At 32.5% G+C, this 26,540-nt stretch overlaps 1 protein-coding gene across 1 annotated transcript in view; it reads right to left on the reverse strand.

Moving 5' to 3' along the window:
• Dhc93AB (Dynein heavy chain at 93AB) overlaps positions 1-26,540 on the reverse strand; it is a 295,262-nt gene that overhangs the window by 225,580 nt on the left and 43,142 nt on the right. The window contains exons 11-15 of the mRNA XM_072526597.1: positions 18,150-18,830; positions 14,789-15,317; positions 9,657-9,929; positions 7,252-7,281; positions 4,599-4,951 (exon numbers count right to left, since the gene is read on the reverse strand). Coding sequence (XP_072382698.1) covers positions 4,599-4,951; positions 7,252-7,281; positions 9,657-9,929; positions 14,789-15,317; positions 18,150-18,830 — 1,866 coding nt within the window. The remainder of the gene's footprint in view (positions 1-4,598; positions 4,952-7,251; positions 7,282-9,656; positions 9,930-14,788; positions 15,318-18,149; positions 18,831-26,540) is intronic.

Below are 26,540 nucleotides of genomic sequence, written 5' to 3' on the forward strand. Positions count from 1 at the left end.
TTTATTCCGTTTGTTTTGCCCTTGTATTTTTTGTTTTGTTCGTTAATCTTTTTGTAAAAACTTTTCGTATTTCTGTTTGTTCTTACCAATCGTTCATACCAATTAAAAATAACGTTGGACTTGGAATGGATCCTTGTGGGGTGCCATTTAATTGTTTTTTGGATAAAGATATTGTACCGAAAATGCGAACCTGAAATTCTCTTAGAGATAAAAAATTGCGTATAAAAGTTATTATATTGCCTTTCAATCCTCAGTGCTGTAGTTTATTTAGGATGATTTTGTGAGATGTAGAATCAAATGCTTTATTTATATCAAAATAATTTGCTAAACATTTATTTTTAGTAGCAAATGCTTCGTTAATATGACTATTTAGTCAATAATGTTATCAACTGTGCTTCTGGATGGACGAAATCCAGATTGTTCGGGAATCAATAATTAGTGAGCTTTCAAAAACCATTAGTCTCTTATTGATTATTTTTTCTAATAGTTTGCTCATAGAGCAGGTTGGGGAGATTGGCCTTTAAGATTCAGGTAAAAGTAAAGATTTATTATATTGAGTATGGCAATGATTGTTACTTTCTTCCAGATTGACCGGAAGTCACTATTGTTCCACACGTAATAAAAAATGTCAAGTAGGGTTTGTTTTGCCGATTCTGGAAGATTTTTTAGGAAAATAGGTGGGATATCATTGGGGCCAGAAAAACTGTCTTTTAGGGATAAGACAGAGCCCATTATTTCTTCTTTTGGCAGTGGCTTGTTTAAGGGATCAAGGTTTTTTAGGTATTTGAATTTCGTAAGAGGAGCAATATCATCACTGATTATATTCCTGTGTATGGAAAGCTTATGATAATAGTCTTCAAATGCTTCAGTTCTTTTGTTAAGTTTATATTATTCGTTTGACCCCATAATCTAATGCTTTAATGACATGGTATAATGAAAGAATTCATTATAGCCTTTTATTATGTGGACATTTTTGTTTCGGAAGTAAATTTCTTGTAAACACAGTATCTCCAGAGAGTTAAGGGTTATGAGATGTAGCATATTTAGATGAGCATATTTCCCGTTTAAGTTTCACTGGAGTAAAGACTCGAATGTTACCAAATGAGTGAGAAAAGCAGAAGTTCATAATTGTTTTGAAGTATTTATTTTGTGTCTTGCGATAGATTTGAGATGTCAGATTGGGTATCACTTATTTCTTCAGATTGCCGTAATAATTTGTTTTTTAGGTTTGTGCAACGAGTTTTTAGCATCTTAGTGTTTACGTGATGATGGACTTCTTCTAACATTTTTATTAAGTTGTGTGAAGTCTTCAGCAATGCTAAGAACATCTCTTGATCCCTGTGTATTTTCTAGGGGCTGTTTAAACTGCTGGATATTGCTTATGAAGGGAGGAGAGAGGGTGTCATTTGTTTTGGATTTTTTGTTTTTCCGATGAACTTTTTGGGTAAAAGAAAAGGTAGAAGTATTAGGTGGCGCTTATTCTTCTAGAATAGCTGAAGACATATTTTTAGCTGTTCGTTTTGTTGAGAAGGTTGTTGAATTAAAAGTTTCCTTCGTGGTTGTGGGATATTTGCAGATTGAGCAGTACAATCTTGATTTGATGCCAGATTGGGTGTGTTTAAAGTAATATTAGCGTCTTTTAAACACTTTTATATTAATGAAAAAGTTTTGGGTAGAGTATTATTTATTGTCTCAGAGTATAAGTTATTAGAAGATGGTATGGCGGGTTGAGATATTGGCGAAATCTGAATATTATGTATGGGTTGTTGTAATTGTTGGGTGTTTGGAGGCAACATGTCTACATAGTGCATGCGAAACAACGTTGACTGTCCAGAACTAAAAAAAAATCGATATGAGCGATTTTCATAGGGTATTTCCAAGGATTTGGATATGATAATATCTGGGGAAGGAGCGATATACACCTATCTTCTGAAGCTAAGTATAGTAAGTGTTGGTATTTCTAATTTGATGCAACTAAAATAAAAATATAAAGAGACTAATATGTGGGATAGTTGGGCCTACATTTGATATTACTAGTCTATCTGTTGGTGAAATTAGACGTCTGTCTTTGATGATTTCATTATTTCATTATTTACAACAATTTGACCACCAACTTATCAACTAGTGATTTACGAGTATTTGTTAAATAAATACATATTTTATTGTGTGAAGTTCTGCTACAGAAAATAATATTTTTTGATTTTACCAGAGGTCTTAATTGGAATATTGGCTTGATCCTTGTTTGGATATTTGTAGATAGTTTGGGAGACAGTGCTTGCATAAGATGCTTTGGAGGTACTCATATTATTCAAATTGGAATTATCAGTATTTTCTACGCCTAGGTGAATATTAAAAACCTAGAATTCGAAATGTGGTGTTACTGACGTATTTTGAAAATATCATGGATGGATCACAAAACAAACGAACAGGTTCTCGAACAACTAGGAAAACAATGCGAAGTTTTAAATTTCATAAAAATTAGGAAATTGGAATACTTAAGGCTTATCATGAGAGGTGAAAAATACGAACTACTAAGGAATACAATGCAGGGTAAAATCAAAGGCAGAAGAAGCGTAAGAAGACGTAAAATCTCGTGGCTACGCAATCTCCGTGAATGGTTTGGATGCAGTTCAATTGAACTATTCAGGCACGTAACCCACAAAATTATAATTGCCAGAATGATTTCCAATCTCCGATAGGAGCATAACTTGAAGAAGAAGAAGGTGAATATTGGTCGAAGAAGATTGGTTTTTAGACGTTTGTCATAACATTGTAGTAAAATTTGTTAAGTTACTTTGATCGATATGATTAGTTTCCAAAACATATTTATAAGGCCAACTCTGCCTTTTTGTTGTAGTTCATAATCACCGAACGAGTTTTTTTGGGATAGGTGATTAATATTCAACTGAGACAAGGAGAAAAGGTCGGGTTCGTTCAGAAAAATATCCCCATGAGATTTTTTGCATATTTACTTTCATTAGATACTTCAAAATAAGGTTCAAGAGGTGATCCAGGGGATAAGTTGTTAAAATTTTTTTAAACAATTTTTTTAAACAAATTGTAAAAATGAATTTTTTCGGCACTAACAATTTTTCTTTAAAGTTTCTTTCACCATTCGAAACAAAATAGGTTTCCTGTAATTTTTCTGTAAACTTAATTGCTTTCGAGTTACAAACAACTTATAATTGACAAAAACACAAAATTACGATTTTCAAGGCACCAAAACACAACTTAAAAATATTATTTTTGAATTCACCAAGGACCTTAATTCAAGTTTAAACCTTATTTTATCATTTCCCTATAAGTATTTTGGGCTTAATTATTTTAAAACATTGTTTTTTAATCGTTAATGAAGCGATATGACAGGACGGGCGCTCGGGCTGCAGCGTACAGAGGAACAAGATCTACGGCACAAATTTTTGCTGGTTTAAATTCTTATTGAACAAATGAGCTCCCACCCCACGAACGCACAAAAATACATCTATAAACATGTCTTAATTAACTTCCGGTCATAAAAACATGTGAAAGAACTTAAAACTTTTAAATTATTTCTCTACAGTTAAATTCTTACTTTACAATAAACGACCGAGTTCATTCCGATTCATAATTTTGCTTGCAGAATAAAAATTCGCACAGAAAATGATACACAACGAAAATTGTAGACCCAATATTCATTGTCAGAAATTTAAATGGCGAAACTAGCTTAATATGTTGAAGAATGAAATAATAGCTGCAATAAATCATCTACAGGATGTTCACAATTTTTTTTTCCGGACGATAGATTGAAAGGCGTATATTCATAAAATGGCCACCGAGATTACCGGATCTTATCCCATTACATATTTTTGTAAGGTTACCCAACGTTCAAGGTACACTAGACAAATCTACAGAACATGACTGATCTACGTCAGAGTGTTATACATGAATTTAACAACATAACTAGCGAAATGTTATAAAATGTTTAAGAAAAACAAAAAATAGATTATACTACTAACAACAGGGGAGTGGTAAACATTCTAAATAACTAATAAACTAAAAAAATTGGTCATGGTTAAAAAATTTAAAGCACTGGAGTGGAAAAACAACAATAGAACTCTTCAGAACTGCTCTAGACAGAGTAAAATGGACCGTGATGATCGCCAATGTCCTTAAAGGATGAAGCACACGAAGAAGAAGAAGAATAAACTAAAATTTTGAGTTGGTATTATTGAAACTTAAAAAAACACTTGAACAATTTTTACTATTTAATCGGTTAATAAATAAGCAGACATTATTATTGTATCATATTTTTGAAATCAGTTTTTGATAACTTTTTAAATAAAGCGTTTAGTATTAAAAAAGTTGAGAGTGTAGCTATTACCTGATGGGGGTTCATGGAAATATCGAAACTTTGATATCGCTAGATATTAGAAGTTTAAAAATCAACGTATGTGAGCATTTTTGTTTTACCGTTTAAATAAACGAATGGACATAGGAGGGTAAGATTTTATTCTTCTACTATATAAAGAGCTCGACATAAGAGCTCGAGATGGAGCTCGACATAAAGTTTTATTAGTCAACGCCTTCATTATTTTAATAATAAATGATTTGATAGTTACCATACTGTAATGACTTGATCAGCTGTGCCAAGTTTATTTTGCCAAGATGATACTTCCTCCAAGAAATGTGCGATAAACTTCGAAGTAATTAAATTTTGCAGTTGTACCTGATTTTCTTCTAAAGTTTCAATTAGTTCTTCACTAGCCCTTAACAGTTTGCATCCGGTTCTCATATGAGTCTCCTGATCAAATTCCATAGCAGACCAAGTTATGTTGAGCTCTCGAAGAGTTTTCTCCATTGACATTTCTTTTACTGCTTTGTCTACTATATTCTTAACTTCTTCTTCACATTCGTGTAAGTTAAGTTCTAGTAAATCGGCGAGTGTGGTATTGTGATCCATAACTATTCGTGTCTAAAAAATATATAACAATATGAATATGTGAAGTAATTGGTGTATAAAAAAACAAAAAACAAATGAATATACTGCTACCATTTTTATTTCTAATTCTACCAGTACTACTGTCTAGTTAAAAAAAAATAAAAAAAGAGTTGAATTATTAAAAAAAGAATAAATTCTAATAACATTTATATGTGAAAACATAAACATGCGTGAGACAAGGAACAGAAAACACATATCTGATAAATTAAAAAAGGCAAACATCTGTATTTATAATTATCTTCCAAATTTTATTCTCCTTAAAATTATTTAATGCTACTGAGTTCTTTTACTGATGTAATACTTAGTTTGTCAATCCAGAGTTTGCTTCTTCTGGTCCTTTTTAAGAAAATATTTGTGCACATCACAAAGGAGAACAGATAATAAAATAAAGAGAACTGAATTTATAAAAACTACAAATAGATCTAGTATTATACAGTGTGCTGAAATAAGTGTCTAGCCACATTATCATTAAGTTCTCTTCGTTATTCGGCAAGAAATGTTGTTCAGTTTTGCATAATGTTTAACAGTGATACAAATTCAAACTTTGATATAAAAAATAGTATTGAAAAGTTTTAAAAGAAAATCTTATTTATACAGGGTGTTCCTTAAGTAATTGTACAAACAGAAACCGTAGATTCTGCACTTTAAAATAATACAATTTAAGCCAACTTGCTTTAATAAAATGTTGATAATAAGAAATATACAGGGTGTTAAAGTGGAAATTTAAAATTTTATTTTTCGCTATAACTTTTACGTTTGTAAATATTTTGACTCAATACTCTGTACTCTAGAAATTCAAATGCTCACAATTTTCACAACGAAGGACCAGACAGACAAAAGACAAAAGACGGACAGGCTAAATAATTTTTAATTAAACTAACACAATCAACGCCCAATGTACTAGTTCAGAAGAGAACAGAAAAACAAAAAAAGAATAGCAGGCATGAAGTTTAGTAAAAGAGAAATTTGGAAAAATAACAAATCCGATTGGCAAGAAAATCAATTAAGCATGACTTTGGGCATCAGATGATGACAAAACGATAAGAAACAAGGAAACAAGCTCAGTATATTATACAAGTATATATATACGTACATAATCGTTTCTCTTCTACTGTTAGGTGTCGAGGGAGGTGATTCTAGCTTTTAATGAATTTTATCCATTATTTTTTGTTTTTCGCCATTTGTGTTACTTCTTGCCAATATTTGCCCTTATTTTGTAATATCTCTGCTATGTTGCTGTTCCTCTCTTTTGTTGGTCTGCCTCTTCGGTTTTTTCTATTGGTTTAGCTTCCCACACTCTTTTCACTTGTCTGCTATTGTCCATTTATTGTATCAACTAACGGTTTAATTTTAAGTATATTTCTTATTTCTTCATTTTTGAGTCTGTCTGTCCGTCTTGTCCCTATCGTTTTTCTGAGGTATTTCATCTCTGCTGCATGCATCCTATTCTGGTGTCTTCTGTTTAAGATCCAGTTTTCTGCTCCGTATGTTAGCGTCGAACTATATATTGTTTTTATATATTACGTAATATATTATTTGTATATATTTCTTTGTTTTTGACAAAATACTCTACCTACTCTATTTAGAGCCTGGAATACTTTTCCTGTACCCTCTAGTCTGTTGTTGAGAGGTCCTCGATATTTCCTCTGTTATTAATTACTGTTCCCAGGTATTTGTATATGTTTGTTTGCTTTATTTTTTGTTGATTTATCGCCGTTTCCAGTTGGCCATTCGTGTTTTTTTTTCCTAGTTATTTTCATTACATGTCTTCTCTTTATTTAGATTTAAGTTGTATTTTTTTGCTTCTAAGTTTCATTTTTCAAAATTCTTCTTCTTCTTCTCCAGTTTTCCTGCTGTTTGGCAAGGCGCAAGACCAAAATAAAGGCCACGGAAAAGGTGGGAGATGAAGTGGCAATGGCAGTGAAAGGTCAGGTTGTAGCCATAGTTCGGAGGCCAAGGCTCGGTTTGGGCTGTAGCGCCATTATAAAGAGAGAGAGAGAGAGAGAGAGAGAGAGAGAGAGAGAGAGAGAGAGAGAGAGAGAGTGATTAATTGGATAACACCGAGTAACAACACGATATCATCTTGCATTTATAGATTAATTGTAATAAAAAAAAAATAAAACAATTAATAAAACTGAAAATACAGTTCTCACCAGTTCGGGGAAAATTTGCTTTTAACATTTATGCGTAAATTTTACAATTTTGTTGATTATGAGATTAACAGCAATATGTGTAGGTACAACGTAAGTGCAATCTATATACCAGAAACTTACTGTAAATTCTCTTGGTAGTGCAGCCAGGTTCTGTAACAGAATTAAAACATTGTGATATTTACAATGGAGCGGTTTTATAACGCTCAAAAATGATTTTATGTACATATTTACAAAATAGCCCAAAACACATGTTACCTATTCTCTTAAAATTGAATAAAAAATAAATTCTTTTTATAAGACCGAGTATTAAAATTTCTTGGAATCTAGAACTCGAAAATATATATACTTACTTTTACATAAGACCTCCAGATACAATTATTACATAGTATTTTTCGTATACTGCTAAACGTAGACCTCCTCAAACCTTTTTCCCCACTGCCGCATTTTTGTATTTCATATATTTTTTTTACATTTCTAATATGAAACACACTAAATATATTTAAATGTTTTTCCAATATTGTATTGAAGAGCTAACTACAGATTAAGTCATCTATAAACTGTGTCCTAAGAAAAGTGTTTTTTCAGCAGAACTATTCGCCATACTTAAAGCTCTATTTAAAGCCGATTCCCTTGGCTATCTGACAATAATTTCTCAGTTTTATCCCTCAACATTACAGCAGGTTAAGTCAATTTCATACCGTATATACCAAACCAATTTGGCAGCATATTTCCAACGTCGTATGTTGGAATAGATCATAATATAAAATCAGACAGTCTAACTAGGTCTGCAATAACCTGTGCAGTTGCATCAGTGGAATATCTAACGATGCGTTTAGATTGAACACCTTACTTAAAAACAAAATTTCAAGATGTTCGGCAAAACCAATAGAATAGAAACCAACCCAAATTATTAAAAATAAAAATTTATTAAAATCCTTTGTAAAGGGTATATATTTATAAAAATATATACCTTTTACAAAAGATTTTAATAAATTTTTATTATATGGTATACAGCCAAATACAGGACCGTAGATTCCTTGTGGATATTAAAAATAAAATTTTCTGTCCTCTGGAACTTCTAGTTTTCAAGGTGACAAGATGAAATCCTATTATATTATCACAATTATATTAACTTAACTTAACTTATTATATTACAATTATAATTATATTAACCCTCAGATTAGAACACACAACAGCAACTAATGAATACCTGCTAAAAAGAGAAGAGTAATCAATTTGCTTTGTTTGTGGTAGTAAAATGACAGTCAAGCACATTTTGGTTGACTTGTCAAGAAAAGCAGTACAGACTACATCACATCCTTCTAAAAACCTTAAAAGAACTACTAGGAGCATCCAAATATACAGTGATGAGTGCCTTAAGAACCGGCAAAATAACGCAAAAGATAGAAAACATAAACAGATGAAAGTAGTAGAGGTGGGAAATTATCGATAGAAACCTCTAATTTACATTACATTACATTAGGACTATCGACAGTTTCCCACTTTTAGACGTTAGCTTATGAGCTAGTTGACTTCAGTCATAATATTAGAAGTAGGTATGACGTCGAACATTAACATTTTTTAAATTTCGCATAAAGTAAAAACTGATTGAAGGCAATAAAGTAAATGTAAGTAAAAAGTTTAATTAGTAGTAATAAAGTACAGAATAACAAGCTATGATAATTCTGTATTGAAAAGAGTATATGCGACGTCTCAAATCACAGTTTATTATTGATCAATACTTTACGTTTTTACTTACATTACGTGATACGTATTACTATGACTGAAGTCAACCAGCTCATAACCTAACGTCTAAAGGTGGGAAATTTTCGATAGATCTAATGTAATGTAAAGTAAATTATAGGTTTATATCGATAATTTCTCACCTCTACTACTTGCATCTCTTTTTATTTCACAACGTATTTAACAACATATCCAAAAAAAACTTAGTAAAGAAAATATAACTAATGATATTTTGCATACTTGGAAAATACTATCTTTTGCGTTATTTTGCCGGTTCTTAAGGCACTCATCCCTGTATACATGACGCTGTAGAATTTTTAAAATCGAAAGATTTTTTAATAAATTTTAATATGAAACGTCTCTGGTTAAAAAATATTTTGTATATCTTATAGTTATTTATATGTACTAGTAATTTTGTACATGTTTATGTATAGTGTATATTTGTTTTGTTACTTTTTGTATCTTGTTATGCTAATAGCATTGAGTGGTTGAAGCAAAATATTTAGATAATTGCATAAACATAATAATTGGAAAACTAATATAATAAAAATTATCTTGGATATTGATTCATTGAAAGCAATCAATAATCTTTCATTATTATACCGTTAACTTTAAGTTCATAATTGCATAAAGCTGATGAAGATCTGTTTCACATACTTTTTTTTTAATTTTGACTTGAAGGTAACATATGTTTTGGATTTTTAATATATGTATTAATAATAACACTAGCAAGCTATATAATATTTACATATTTACATATAAAACTGAATTCTAAAGAGTACCTTGGTACTGGTCATTAATTGATCCCAATGTCGTTCTCGAATTGCTGGATTTTGTAATTCTCCAACTGCCTTTAACGAAGTAAGAGTATTCTTTACTGTTGCTTCCAAACCGATGTAAGTGTCCCAAGATCTCATTTCTTTGTCTAACATTTTAACTTCTTTAGCAAACTTTTTACATTCAATGTCCATATTTTCTACATCTATTTTCCGCCAAGGGGTAGTTTTCCAGTCATCTACACATGTATGCACTATATTGATGTAGTCCCAAAGTTGCTACGCATGAAAAATTAAAATAAAATATTATGTCATGTATCAATAAATTTTATGTTCAGGTTATACTAATACTATATATTAAATATAAGCCTTAAAAGGTTATTTGTATCTTTATTTCTATATGTATACATATATAAATCTACCGTTTCTCGACGTTGTCAAAAAGAAAAACCAATCCCAAGATTTTTTCATCACTCTGTTTATCGACAACCCAACCATACCAATCGCTACTCTCATCATAAAAAGCTTTTCTTACTTACATTAAAGATTTCACTTACAAAATTAACAAAATTCTTAAATCAAGAGAAATAAGGACAATATTCACCCCCAACAAAAACTTTTATCTCTTGTCCTAAAACCTTGTTTCAGAAATCCACTGGGAAGGTCAGGGTCACTGGGAATCCAACTCCTATAAAATATTTATGTCTTGAGCCAATAAAACCCGTCAAAAAGGCGTAGCAATACTGGTATAGAAGAACCTGGCAAAATATGTATATGAATACCTTCCAATAAATGACTGCCTAATTAAAATTAGTCTCGATGGACAGCCAACAAAGATATATGTACTACAAGTGTATATGCCAACATGCGATGGAACAGATAAAGAAGTGAAAGAGATGTACCAGTTATTAAACAGTAACATCGCTAATATACCCAAAAAAGAACCAGTCATAATATTGGGTGATTGGAACACAAAAATAGGCAAAACAACAACAGAAGATCTGCTGAGAGGAACAGTTGGTGGGTTTGGAATAGGTAAACGAAATGAAACAGGATAAAGGCTATTATAATTTGTCATCGAAACTGTACTTAGTATCATGAACACTATGGTTAAGCATCATCCGCGAGGACTATCAACTTGGACTTCACCGGGGGAAGATATAATAAGACCAAATAGATTATATTCTTGTCAGCAAACGATAGAAAAGTTCAGTAGTCAACGTAAAGACAAAACCAGCGGCTGATTGCGGAACAGACCATAAACTGTTGCAATCTGAATTCCGTATCAATTTTCGTAGAAAAACCGAAACAAATAAAACAATTAAATATATACCTAAAGAGCCTGGAAAATACAAAGAACCACTAAGACATAGTAACACACCAAACATTACTGGCGATCCCAATCAAACATGGGAACATACAAAGACGTGGATTATAGACGCAATAAATATTACAAATCCCAAGAAAACCCCAAGGAAAGAAAAACACTGGATGACTGATGATAGATACACTGAAACTAGTAGAAGAACGAAGAAAAAATAGAAACAATGCTTCAAATGCAACAGAAACTGAAAACAAGATAGCAAATGTAAAGAGCTGCATAAAATCATCAAGTAGAAGTGACAAAAATAATCATATTAAAGAAATATGCAAACAACTACAAGAACACGCCGACCATCAATAATCTAGAGAACTGTTTCCCAAAGTAAAATACTTAACTAAAGAGTTCAAACCACAAACGCAGATAATTAAAGATAACTTGGGAACGATCATCACCAATCCAGAGGGCATAGTAGCAACATGGAAACGATATTGTGAAATGTGGTTTCATAGTAACCATGAAGACGTGAATCCAGAAAAAATAAATGACGAAAAGGAACCACATATTTTAAAATCGGAATTAGAAATCGCAATAAAAAAAGTAAAAACTGGAAAATTTCAAGGAGAAGACGGAATCACGGCGGAAGCACTTAAAGAAATGGGAGACATAGGAATTGAAGTAATGTTCAAACTGTGTAATGAAATCTGGAATATAGGACAATGGCCAGATGATTAGTGTAAGCTCACTTTCATACCCATTTATAAGAAAGGCTCTCCAACTGACTGTAATAACTACCGCACTATAGCCCTGATCTCCCAAGCAAGTAAAGTTCTGCTAACTATAATTAACGAGAGATTAAAATCAATACTTCTACCACAGAAATAACAAGAACAATGTGGATTTGTCCCTGGAAGAGGCGCACGAGAACAAATTCTCAATCTCAGACAAATTATAGAAAAATCTAGAGAATTTAATCTAGAAAAATATTTGTGCTTCATCGACTACTCGAAAGCGTTCGATAATGTAAAGTGGCATAAAATGTGGGGAATACTGAGAGAAATGGGTACCCCTGAACATCTAATATACCTACTGAAACAACTGTATATCAACAACACAGCAAACGCAAGAGCCAACAACATATACTCCGATAATTTTAAACTAAAAGCCGGTGTTCGTCAAGGATGTATTATTTCTCCCACGTTATTCAATATATATATATATATATATATATATATATATATATATATATATATATATATATATATATATATAGCGAACACATCATGCGCATTGTATTCTTGTATTCGACGGATGGCAAGGAGGAATATCAGTCGGAGGCCAAAAAATCAGCAATCTCCGCTATGCTGACGACACTGAGTTCTAGCATCATCAACAAATGACCTTGACTACATCATGATACAGACTAGATACTATTAGTCGTGAATATGGACTGAAAATTAATGTACAGAAGACCAAGGGAATGATAATCGCTCGAATTAGAAATAACCAGCCGGAAATACGAAACGTAGCGGGGTTTGAAGTGGTAAGCCGTTTCAATTACTTAGGTTCTGTTATCACAAACAATGGTGGATGCGAAGAAGAGAAACGTCGACGCTTTACAATGGCCAGATCAGCAACGGTCAAATATACTAAAATCTGGAAAGATACGGACATAACCAGAAACACGAAACTGCGCCTAGTTCGGACGCTAATCTGTCCTATCTCTACCTATGCGTCAGAAACTTGGACCATTAAAAAGTCCAACTCACGCCGTATAATGGACTTTGAAATGTGGGTATATCGTAGAATGCTGCTCACACCCTGGACAGCACTTCGCACAAATGTCTCAATATTGACAGAACTCGACATCAATACTAGGCTTACCACAATCATCAACCAAAATATATTGAGGTACTTTGGACACATTACCAGACGAATGGAAGGCATGGAGAGGTTGATGGTTGAAGGTAAGATAGATGGTAAAAGAACCCGAGAAAGATCGCCACTCCGATGGTCAGACCAAATAAGGTGCGCTACTGGTTACTCTCTGTCTGAGGCAGCACACCGCGCCCAGGAGAGAGGAAAGAATGGATAGCAACCATTCGTCAAATACCATAACGTCACTACATCCCAAGGATAAAGGAGGAAATCGTCGGCTAATATCCAGCAAGTTTACTGCAAAATTGATCTACCGTCGAACAGCTCTTTACAGTCAAACAAATACTACCCAAAGCATGAGGATATGACACAGGCGTGTACAATATCTTTGTAGACTTTAAGCAAGCCTATAATTGAATAGATAAAACAAAAGTACCTAATATATGCAATAGTCGTCTTGTATGATAAAAACTGACCGTTAAAAGAAGTTCGCCGGCCAAGATAAGCAGCTGGATGGAATAAGGAGCTGTCTGATAGAAGAAAAACAAGATAACTCTTTAATAGGGCAATGAAATCAGGTAATTCCAATAGAGCTAGCCATGCTCTGGAATATACTCCCAAAACCTGGAGAAGACCGAGGGTGACGTTTATTCCTAAACCGAATATAACAGATTTTTCCTTGGCAAAATCATACAGATCTATATGTCTGAGTTCATTCATGTTGGAAACCATGGTAAAATGAATTCATTTTGAATGAATACGTCAAGAGAAATAATCTTAATAAAACCCATTGCACCAGAAACAATGAGCGTATCAAGCAGGGAAATCAGGTGAAACCGCCCTGCACAATCTGGTGTAGAAATTTGAGAGAAGTTTACAGAACAGAAAAAAGTCGCCCTTGTTGCATATTTAAACATATAAGGTGCGTTTGATAATAAGTCCATCGAGTCAATACAAAATGCAACTCAAAATCACAACATGGAAGTGGATAATTCAGTTGCTTCAGAGCAGAATAATATCCACAGATACGTATGAAGGTGACATCAGTTTGAGAGCAATTAAGGGGTGGTCTCAAGGGAGTGTATTGTCACCAACATTATGGAATATAGTCGTTGCTGAACGAATTCATGGGCTTAGCAACTAAGAAAAAAATAAGGCAAGGAAAAACCTGTTGGAAAACCCAAAAAAGATGGGATCATGAAGTAGATGAGATGTCAAAAACCTCCTAAAAACACGTTCTTGAAAAAGAACAGCGGTAAATCGAGATCTTTGGAGGAGCTTAATAAAGAAGGCCAAGGCGCGGCTTACGCTATCGTGCCATTAGATGGATGGAAAGATGGTAAAAAGTACGTAATAAATTTGTAGAAAAGATTAGGAATATATTAAGAATTATTAATATTTTATTTTAATAAAATAGCAAAAACTGGATTTAAAATGAATTAGAAAACATTGTAATCTGCCCTATTTACAATGAATACTGTGCACAAAATCCTAAAATATCTTTTAATTGAAGACACTATAGAAATATAAGTGAGAAAAGCAGAGCTACATTAAGAAAATAGAAGAGGAAACATAAATAATAATTCAGGGTTAATGTCAATTTAATTAAATTTATGAATCTAGGTATGCGCAAAGAAGTAAACAGAGATCTGGTAAATATCAATAAACAAGTTTCTTTCAGCCATAAAACCCTATCTCTTACTGTAATATCAGCCGAGTCGATTTACTCGCGAATTTTAAGTCAATACCACATGTTTTCTACCTCCACTTTTGGATTTTGTAATACTACTTTATCAATTTATTTCTTATATAACTGTTATATTTATTAAAAATACAAAACTATTAATTAAATTATTGTTATGCTAATTTTAAATAGGACTGATCAGTTGCTACTAAAAACAAATCAGAAATTTTGTAAAGCTATTAATATTTTAGTTACCTTTAACAATCGTAAATCTCTACGGCACTGTTTCAATATCTTGAACTCGGGAACATTTACTTCAAATAACGATCCAGAATCTTGTATATCTCTCATATTTTTTTCAAATTTCTTTAAATCTTTATCGACATGGTCAATAAGGCCGTAAGCATCGGCACAATTGTATTGGAAAAATTGATATTTTTTAAAAACTTCCCTGTAATACGTAACTCTGTTATCAAAGTCTATTATACGCTTCCTAATAAACGCAACTTCTGCTGCTTGTAAGGGTGCAACTTGCTGCTTAACCGTGATAGCTATCTTTTTGGTATTGTTCCATTGTTCTGGCAACTCTTGCAAATAAACGTTCACTTCTTCCGGAATATCCTGATCGTAGAATTTTAATAGCTCTATTATATCTCTTTGAGGACCAAACATTTCATCGGTTGTTACTTGTCGCTCTTTTACATGTAAAAGGAAACCCATAACGTTGACCAAAGCTTGGTAGTCGCCTTCAGATACAGTTTGTTGTAGACCTTCATCGGCCAACCTAGAAAAAACGTTGTCACAGAAAAAAATCAATAAATTTGTTTAAAATCAATACAATTTGATACAAATCATGCAAACGGGTTAAGGTAATGTAAAACATAGATATAGAGAAACCCGGATACTAAAAATATATGAGATTACCAACTAAAAATAGTTATGTCTTTTGATATGACTTACAAAAAAGCTGTTGCTCAAAAGAAAATTTTTCAAATGCAAACAAGTCAGCATCGAAGAGAACAAACACCTTGAGTTGGTAAAGATAATCATATTAATATAATCATATTAAAATACAACAAGAAAGTAGCTTCAGAACAATATAAAATCGACATTGGACCCTATAATAAGAAGAAGTTTATCTGTAGTTAGCATCTAAAGTGCTAGATCAGTGTACTGTCTGGGGGCTCGGATGTTTTGATTTTGTAAATTGTTATCAGTTGTCAATTGTAATTTTTACTTTTGAATACTAAATTATGGCTCACCTAAATTAAACACAACGCATAGAAATAATAATTCTTAGCGGATAAGGAGATAAAAAAAAGAACACAGAACGAGGTATGCAATTTATTCAACGCAAAATATCGAGACAGACCCATCAGCCAATCAACAGTAAGTAAAATAGTCTGAAAATTTGGAGAAACTGGGCACGTTAAACATATTCCAAACGCTGAGCGTCCTAAAATTGGAGACAATTTGAAACTTGATATTTTATTAAATGTACGTGACAATCCTCACAGTAGTTCAACACAAATGGGTGAATATGCTGGAGTTTCCCAATGATCCGTATTACGTATTTTAAAAAAAGAAAAATACCATCCCTACAAAATTTAACTACATCAGGAATTAAACGACGACGATCCCGATCGCCGGCTTCAATTTTCTGAAATAATGCAGGATTTATGTATCCGCAATCCACATTTCATCAATCAAATCCTTTTTTCCGATGAAGCCACATTTTTTATACATGGTACCTACCGTGAATCGTCAAAATTGCAGATATTAGAGTCAAGAAAACCCACATTGGATGACTGAGTCACATACGCAATATGCTCAGAAAGTAAATGTATGGGCAGGGATCATTAATGACAGAATCATTGGCCCTTTTTTATTTGAAAAAAATCTAACAGGAGAACGTTATTTAACTTTTTTGAGAAATCAACTTATACCTGTCCTTGCTAACATGTATCCAAATGCCAATAATCCGTCAATTTTTAAATCATTGCTTTCCTAGGAGGTGGATCGGAAGACGAGGTTTTATAGAGTGGCCAGCAAGGTCGCCAGATCTAACACCTCTAGACTTTTTCCTGTGGGATTACATAAAATCAAAAGTTTATGTCAATAGACCCCAAAAATTAGAGGACTTGAAAGATAGAATTGGGCATGAAATGAGTCTAATTACTCCAGAAGTCATCCGCAATGTACTTGATGAATGTGTCCATAGATTTGCATATTGTTAAGAAACCGATGGATGGCATTTCGAACATTAAATTTAAAATAATTACTATGCATAATTTGGTTACTTTAAAGTACATTATTAATTAAATCGTTAGTTGTAATTTAGTTGAATTTAAATTAAAAAAAATTGTTTTTGTACCCTTAAAAAAATATTTTAGTTAAAAATGTAATGTCGTTAAATAGAGAATTAAGTTCTTGTTTAAATGAAGTGTCGCATTATACCGATTTCTATTTACAAAAATTAATGATTACGTCACTACACCTACACCGGTGATGTCATCCCTACTCCATGTACGTTATAAGATGGGTATTTTATAACAAAAATCGACCTGTTTCGGTGATTTCCCTCAAAACTCGACGGTTCTCGAAATAATGATAATATTCCATAATTTAATTACTATTTACATGGGAATAAGCCACAATTAAAGGTTAAAATACGTTTATTGGCGTTTCAATTTCCACTTCGGAAATCGTTCTCAAAATACAAACATTAGTAAATTAAACAAATTTTGTTTTTTATAATTCCATAATTTAGCCGTTCACTATATAATAATATATATATATATATATATATATATATATATATATATATATATATATATATATATATATATAAATATATAAATATAAAGTATATATATATATATATATATACATATATATATATATATATATATATATATATATATATATATATATATATATATATATATATATATATATATATATAGTGTGTGTGTATGTCTCAAAAGCAACGCACAATAAAATGCATTATTTTGACATACTGTTTGGTCAAAACAAATAGGTCGATTTTTATTTTCAAATATTTTTTGCTGTTGCACATCTAATTTTTTTCTGTTATATTTATCGAAGTTATGACGTCATCGACTTTTTTTAAAGTCGATTCTAAAAAGAAAATGGAAAAAAATCAAAGAACAATAATATATTTATTAAATCAAATATTCAAAAATGACTACCATTAACTAACTTACAGTAGCCAATTCGGTCCTCATATTCATCAGTGGCATTCTAAATAATATTAGGAGTAAATAATATGTTTAAAATTTCTTCTTAATGTTTTGTTTTAGCTCTTTGATGATATCTAGCCTATTTACATAGACTCTGCTTTTTAAATAACCCCACAATCAAAAGTCTAAGCGGATTAAATGGGGAAAACGAGGTGGTTATTTACTAAACCCCCTCATACCTATCTATTGATTTGAAAATATTTATGAGGCGTATTACCGTCTTGTTAAAACCAGATGTTATTAGACAGTACAGATGATGCGTTACTTTTGGGATAGAGTGTATATTTATATTTAATATTTAAAAATATAGTAAAAATAAAAAGCTATTAGGAAAATAATTTTATTTTTCTTACCTAATAAAATTACTTAAGTCACATAAACTTGTAGTAACTGTGGTAACTAAGTGATCTTTAAACATATTACCCCATTTCCTTATGGTATTAAGTAATGCTTGCTTAAAGGGTCTTACATCCACTTTAAACCAATTGTTAAATATTTCTGCCTCCTTAATAGTTTCGACTTGATTTGATAAATTTTCAAAATTATCGATTTGTTCTCTAAAATGCTCCATTTTTGGAGGTGAAGGTTTAGGAGCCAGAGGATCATTCATGCCTAGGTAATCTAATTCTTCATTATTTAGTTGTCTTCCATAAGTTAAAAATTGGTCTAGATATTGCTCTCTGTCATCTAACCATAGATAAGAATAAGTTTGATAGTTATCACAAAATTCATAGCTTTCTTCTATAACCTTATCAATATTCGATAGGATATCATTTTTGATGTCGACTATATCTTGATTTGCTTCTATTTCTTCCTTATATGATACTGTTTTTATTTTTGAAAATCTTTTTACTATAGCTGACGTTTCAATTGCATCATTCATAAGTCCCGTAATTAAACTTTTCAAACCTTCAGGATCAGATGAGTCCAAAGAAGGAATAAATACTATGTCCGGTTCCATAAGTTTTAACTGTGACTCAAATAGTGGGGGTAAATTATTACCAGGATCCATATGTTCAATTATGTAGCCCAAACTGAAACAAAAATAATATATACAGGGTGGCGCACCGAAAACGAAACAGATGCATTTACTGGCAGATGATTCCTTTAAAAAAGTTAAGTTTTTAAAGTTAAAAAATTGACCCGTCGATTTTGTTATCGAGGGGGAAACAAAATTGGCATAAAATCACATTAACATTTGCAGCCCCCTAAGCGGGGGTGGCACCATCCCTAAAATCTTAAATGGAAAGGGGGGTCGAATGATCCATCATTTAAAAGGTCTTTCAACTCCCTTTACAATGATGTAAAATTCATGTACTTCAATTCAGTAATTTTGGAGATTTATTGATTTAAAGTTTAAATACATCATCGTAAGAGGAGATCAATACATAGCAGCAAAGTTGTTAAAAAATAAAGAATGAACTGACCTGTCAGCCGAGTAAATGTTGAAAATGACCACCATTACTTTCCATGCAATAATAAAGATTTTGCTGAAAACGTTGCCGGACATTTTGCAATATTTGAGGAGTAATTTGATGGCACTCATTCACAATTCTTTGTCGTAAATCTTCTAAGGATGTTGGCTGAGTAGCATAGATTTTGCTTTTTAAGTAACCCCACAAAAAGAAATCTAAAGGTGATAAATCTGGCGATCTTGGGGGCCATTCAACGGCACCTCTTCTACCAATCCATTGACCTGGAAAGGTCTGATCTAAATAATGCCGAACTCTTAATGCGTAATGTGGTGGGGCACCATCCTGTTGGAACATCAACATATTCTCAACGTATCGATCATCATTCTGATTTTCAATTATATCTGTTAGCGCAGGATCTATGGCATTTTGCAGTAATTCCAAATACATTTCACCAGTCAAATTTCCAGGTAAGAAAAAAGGACCAACCAAATGATCGCCAAAAATGCCAGCCCAAACATTTAATTTTTGTGGCTGCTGTGTGTGTACCTTATGGTAAATTCTGGGATTAGAGTCCGACCAATATCGACAATTATGACGATTTACTTCGCCATTTAAAAAAAGAAACATTCGTCGGAAAAGCAAATGTTAAATAAAAATTGTTCATCGTTTGTAATTCGTTCACTCATAACTTCACAAAATTCTAATCGCTTATCAAAATCGTCTTCATTAAGTTCTTGTACAAGGTGAATTTTATACGGATGAAAATTATGGGCCTTTAGAATCCGTTGGATAGTACGTCGACTAACACCACACGAAGTTTGCAATTTGCGGGTACTTAATGTAGGATCTACAATAACTTGCCCTAAAACCCCCACTTCTGTTGCTTCGTTCCTTATAGGATTTTCAATATTACGTTTTTTATTGGCGACTGATCCAGTTTCCCGAAATTTAGCTACAAGTTCTAGAACATATTTTCGGTGCACATTATTGTTCTCATGTCGCTCATTAAAAATTTGTACTATTCTATTAGCGCACTGATTATTTCCGAAAAATATTTCAATAATTTCAACCCTTTCTGCCGTGGAATATACCATGGTTAATTTATGTATAAAGCAATAAATGATATTTTAACAACAAAGATTGGTCAAATCAATCGCAAACTAATGTACTATAGTATATTTGAAGAATAAGCTGGAGTAAATTCTCAGAAAAAAAAACTAAATTGTTAAGCATATTTTAGTACGTGTGCTTTTCGTACAACGTCAATATTTTAGCTTATTTTACGTTGGGTTTGACTATTTAGATAGAAATTTTTCCATGTCACATGGACTATCGTAAAATTTAAATACCTGCTATTGTTAGAACTGTGTAGGCTAGGGTTTTTTCAGCTGGTCATAGACGTACTTTAAGGGTATTACATTATTTGCTTCGGTTTGTTAGATATTTAAACCATTTTCAAAACATATTATATTTATATAAATATGTTTATTTTAGTAACGTTATTTATGGTTATTTTTGTCGTTATGATAATGACTCATTAAATAACAAGAAATAAAGAAACTTTTAAAATACATAGGTATTTAGTTAATGTCTTTTAGTCTTTTGGTATTTAGTTAGTCTTTTGATAGTTTCGATAGAAAAAGTCGATTAGCGAAAGATGGTTTCTGATAAATGTAAACGCTATCTTAAATAGTATAAATGTCGATTTTGTTTGGAAAACCAATGATTAATAAAATGGTTAATGGTCTTTAAATAGTCATTCATTAATATCAGAAAATTTTTGTTTAGTCGATTATAAGCGAGTGAAAGATCTGACACAGTTGTTTTTTGCAAGAGTGAATAGTGAGTTTATAGAATATGGAATTAACGTGTGATTATACACCAGTTAAAAAATTAAAGTTGAATCATTTATCACTTAACGAAAAGAGTGTTATCCTTAACGTCTACAATTATTTTAAGCAACACAATCCTTCCAATACTGTTGATAGTATAGTTGAAATTTCGTCTAAATTAATGGGATATTCAAAATCAACTGTATATAATATTTTAAAAGAGGAAAAATCAGCTGGTATAACGCTACCCAAATCGAGACCAGGAAGACCAAAATTGTCGAAAGGGAATGTGGATGAATTTTTAAAAATGCAATTCATAGAATGGTCTACTCATTTTTTTTTAACAAACAAATACCAACTTTAGACAAGCCTTTACCGACCAAGTATTTTACCAAGTTTTACAAGCCATTACCGACGATCCCGATTTACCCACAATAAGTAGAGACAAACTTTGGAAAGTTTTGCATGAGTTAAACTTTAAGTATGAAAAAGTGGGCAGACAGTCAATGCTTATCGATTCCGAAGAAATTGTGTGTTGGAGACGAGAGTACCTCAGAAAAATACAAAAAAATGAGGACAGAAAATAAGAACATTTATTATTTAGATGAAACGTGGGTTAATGAAGGGGATACTGTAGGGAGAGTTTGGAAAGACAAAACTATAAAAACATGCCGACAAGCATTTCTGGAAGGATATTCACCGGTTTCAAGGAACCAACAGATAAAGGTCGATGATTAATTATTACCCATATAGGTAGTATGAATGGATTTCTTAAGGAGGGTTTACTTTTGTTTGAATTAAAAAAGACCTGTGATTATCACGAAGAGATGAACGGAGACGTGTTTGAAGAATATTTCGAACAGATGATTGAATTTATACCTAAAAATTCATTTATTGTGATGGACAACGCAAGTTACCACTCTAGATTAGCTGAACGTTTACCAACTACTCAATGGAGAAAAGATGAAATTGCAATGTGGTTAACTTCTAAGAATTTAATCTTTGACGATACAATGACAAAAGCAGAATTATTAGAGCTTTCTAAATTAATAAACAAAATTATAAAAAATATGTCATTAAGGAAATAGCCAAAAAACGAGGAATTGATATACTTCGCCTGCCACCGTATCATTGCGAGCTAAATCCGATTGAATTAGTATGGGCCGAAGTTCAAAGTAACGTTGCTCGAAATAATACAACTTTAAGCAACTTTAAACTGTAGCTCAGAAATTTATTTTACATTTGAACTAATTGCCGACAACTTCATTGTTTATTTTTTATTTATTTTTTATTGCTAATATAATTTTCATTCTTATTTCCAATATTATTAGTATTAAGAATATTATTATTTATTAATAGGAATATATAAAAACTTACAGTTTTTGTGTATGTATTTTACGTTTCAGTATAATATTGTATTTTATTATTTTATATTAACTGTATGTTTCACAAATAATAGAATTTTTATTCTTTGTATGTATATCTTTTTATTTTAAACCAGTATTGGATTGGATTAATTACTTTGTTCTAAATATCCAATTAAATTTAACGCAAACTTTTCTTTTAAGATTACGTTTTAGTTAGAAGATGTGCACGCCTATGTATTTCGAGGTGCGAAGATTAGTATTCTGAGAATTTACTCCAGCTTATTCTTCAAATATACTATATTTCCTATTTAAAATAAGTACGTGGCATTCTCTACTTATCTTTTTTCAAGAAACAACTTTTTTTGTCACAAAGGACACTTCAATTGCTATTTTTATTATTAATAAACCATGGGCGTAGTAAATAAAAGCATTTACTTATCAAGAAAATGCTTTTACTCAAATTTCTTCTGAAAGAAGTACAAACTAATTTGATGTACCTATTAAAGTCTACTTTAAACTTTAAATCAATAAATCTCCAAAACTACTGAATTGAATACATGAATTTTACATCATTATAAAGGGAGTTGAAAGACCTTTCAAATAATGGATCATTCGAACCCCCTTTTCATTTAAGATTTTAGGGATGATGCCACCCCGGCTTAAGGGGCTGCAAATGTTAAAGTGGTTTTATGCCAATTTTGTGTCCCCCTCGAAAACAAAATCGACGGGTCCGAGCGTTTTTTCAAAAAAGGAATCACCTGCCAGTAAATGCCTCTGTTTCGTTTTCGGTGCGCCACACTGTAAAATAAATTTAGCAGGGATTAGTTTTCTTATTGATATTTTGAAATATTAAAGGTCTAGGAATAAAGTAAATTGTTCATTAATTATATTTAACTATACATTACTTAACTTGCTCAAATATTAATTAAAAATAAATATTATGCTGTGTAAAAAATTAGGGCACTAAGTCTTTATGACTCTGGACTGTGACACTGGTGCGTGGACTCTGATATTGGCACTCGAATTTTAGTTGAATAGCAAATTGATTTTTCCAGAAAGTACGATTTTAGAGGATTATTAAGCATGTGAAATTTACCGTATGTGATAAATTTAAATATAATTGAAATTTTTTCAAAAATACAATTATAAGGTTAACTCATATAAACAACTGTGCTTCAAGCTCGGAGCGATTGAAGCAGCTTTTAATCAAAAACGATACAACTTTTGTGAACTTTACAGTAAAAGAATAATAAGTGATAATTTATCAAAACAATACATAGCGTGTAAGAACTAAGAACAAAATTAATGAGAATAAATAAGGACAGCTCCAAGCGCTGGTACAATCTTACTTTTACTTGGAATTAATCAGTCTCTTCCACACCTGCCCTAACAATAGTTATTACTCCCTCATAGGTATCTCTCACGACTCCATTCTGATTGATCGCCCACCATACAATTACACGAGGAACTCTATCACATACTTTCTCAAGGCCAAGCCAATGAGCGTTTCTTTTTTTGTTCTTGTATTTTTCCATCAGCTGGCTTATAATGAAAATTACATTTATTCTTGACCTGCTTTGTATAAAACCAAACTGATTTTCGGATATTTCGGTGTCTCCACGTATCCATCTATCAATTACTCCCTCCTATATTTTCATAGTGTGACTAACCCGTCTTGTAGTTGTACAACTTGTACAACTTAAGTTATACGTTGTTGTATATCTTTCTTGTTTTGTACGGTATTAATATACTACTTTCTTATTCATCTGGAATTGTCCTACTTCCAAAATTCTATTAAATAAACTGTTAATTATTGGGAACGAACTTCCCAGGAAAGAACAATTAGATTAATTAAGTAAGCGAATACAACTATAACGTCAATTTGACAAATGAATGATTATTGCGTTATTTGGTTTGTTGATAATTTGGATAAAATAAAGCGATTTGTATCTTGTTGTTGATACATTAAACAGTTCATTCCATGGTCCTTCGGCCTCACGGCATATTAAAGAGAAGCACAAGGTCAATCCAGACAAATTAATCCTGAGGGAGAAAGCCAGAGAAAGCAACAAGAGGAGCAAGCAACAACCAGTGGGTCCGTTTCTTTTTCTTTCCATTCCTAGATTTATGCAGAAAATCATCTGGATTTTTCAGAGACAAACATCAAATTAAACTTGATCCTAATAATAGACTTACACCTTTGATCATTATGCATGAGCATAAACGTCAATTGCATGTTGTCAATCAGATGTACCGTATGTCCTAAAAGTTTTGGAACAAAATATTTATCGGATTTTTTTTAATGAAGAAATTATAGAAGAAATCTTTATAGAGGGGCGGTCTGGAATCTTCAAAGACATCCCAGTCCAGGACGCCGCCTGACTGACCTTAGTGCAGGATTCGTTCCTCGTACTCTCGGCGATAGTTTCCAAGGTACTTGAAAATGCCCTCTCGTCGCCGAGTTTACGCCGACCGCCTACCTGCTAAACCAGACCCTCCTCTGTCACTCAACGATCCGGAAGCAGAATGACCGCTGTAAGGCCGGCATCACTTCCGAAGCACTACCTTTATTAATTCATTCATATACTCCATTGATCAGCAAGGGGGCTCCTTGTCTCCTTCCAGGTAACACGTAGAAGACTCTCATCGCTCCTGGTACGGTATCATTTTCAGACGGGCATTTCCTCCTTCCCCACAGTCTGACCCACGCATTCTAACTCATACAGTCTGACCTACTTTTCTAGCTTCAACTTTCAGCATCTTTCACTCTTACCTTTGCCTTCGATCCAGCTGTCTTTCTTCCTCTTTCTTTTTCTTAATCACTACACAAATATAGCTGTGTATGTAAGTCCAACCTGATTTATTTTCAATCATTCTCTCAATCATTTCTCTCACTGTAACCAAATTCACACCTGTCTCTCTCTCCATTCTGTTCCTTTCTACTATCCATCTGCTGCAATCTAACATCGTATGTGTCACAGTGTCCGACTATTCACAGTCCACCCAATCTCTTTTGTTCGGGATCAGCATTTTCGTCTACTGTGCCACATCCTCCATGTTGTTCCATTCTTCTTGTCATCTTTTAATTGACCTTTCCCTTTTCTGTCTTCTCTCGGCCACAGTAAGGTTTGGGCCTTTCCTCTCATAAAGCTCTTTTCTTTCCACCACCAAAACATGCAACGGCACACATCCAGTGATGGTCCACAAGGCTGCCGTAGACACAGTCCTATATATGGTGCCCAAAAGAAAGTATGGAAAATGCTTCGGAACAGAAAAAAACAGTTAACGAGTTCGTGCAGACCAAGGGAGTACCTATAGAGACATGGCAACAGCATTTTAAGGAGATATATGATGTTGAAGAAACGCTGAATATAAACGAATACTAAGCAGATATAAGTGCTACAATCAATGACGAAGAGGTAGAAGCAAAGATCAGGAAGCTAAAGAACAGAAAATTACCTGAAACAGATGGTATACACAATGAACTCTTAAAATATGGAGGCCCTGAACTTGCAAGTAAACTGTCACAACTATTTAACAAAATCTTAAACGACACAGAAACACCAGAGGAATGGCATAAGAGCATCACAATCTCCATATTTAAAAAAGAACAAACAACGCCCACAAAACTACAGAGGAATAACCCTCTTAAATACAACGATGAAACTTTTCACAAGTATTCTTAAGGACAAATTGGAAAGGCAAATCACTAATGCTGAAGAACAAAAATTGTTTTACAAGAGGGGAGTCTATAACAGATGCAGTATTCATAATAAAACAAATAAAAGAAAAAGCTATAGAGTTCGGAATACCAGCATATATTTGCTTTATTGATCTGACGAAGGCGTTTGACAGGGTTCGCCTGGGAGACATTCTAAATATAATAATAGAAAATAAAACGCCGACCAACATAACAAAGATAGTCCATAATCTAAATAACAACAACGTAACCAAAGTTAAAGCAGGAGACCAATTTACTGAAAATATTCTAACACCGGGAGGAATCAGACAAGGCGACAGTTTAAGCCCCTTCTTGTTTAACCTACTCATGGGCAAAATTATAAACAAAGTAACATCTCTCAATCTCGGATACAGAATGGGCAACAAAAGAATTGGTATGGTGTGTTACG

Source organism: Diabrotica undecimpunctata, chromosome 3, assembly GCF_040954645.1.
Source record: "Diabrotica undecimpunctata isolate CICGRU chromosome 3, icDiaUnde3, whole genome shotgun sequence".
Lineage (NCBI taxonomy): Eukaryota > Metazoa > Arthropoda > Insecta > Coleoptera > Chrysomelidae > Diabrotica > Diabrotica undecimpunctata.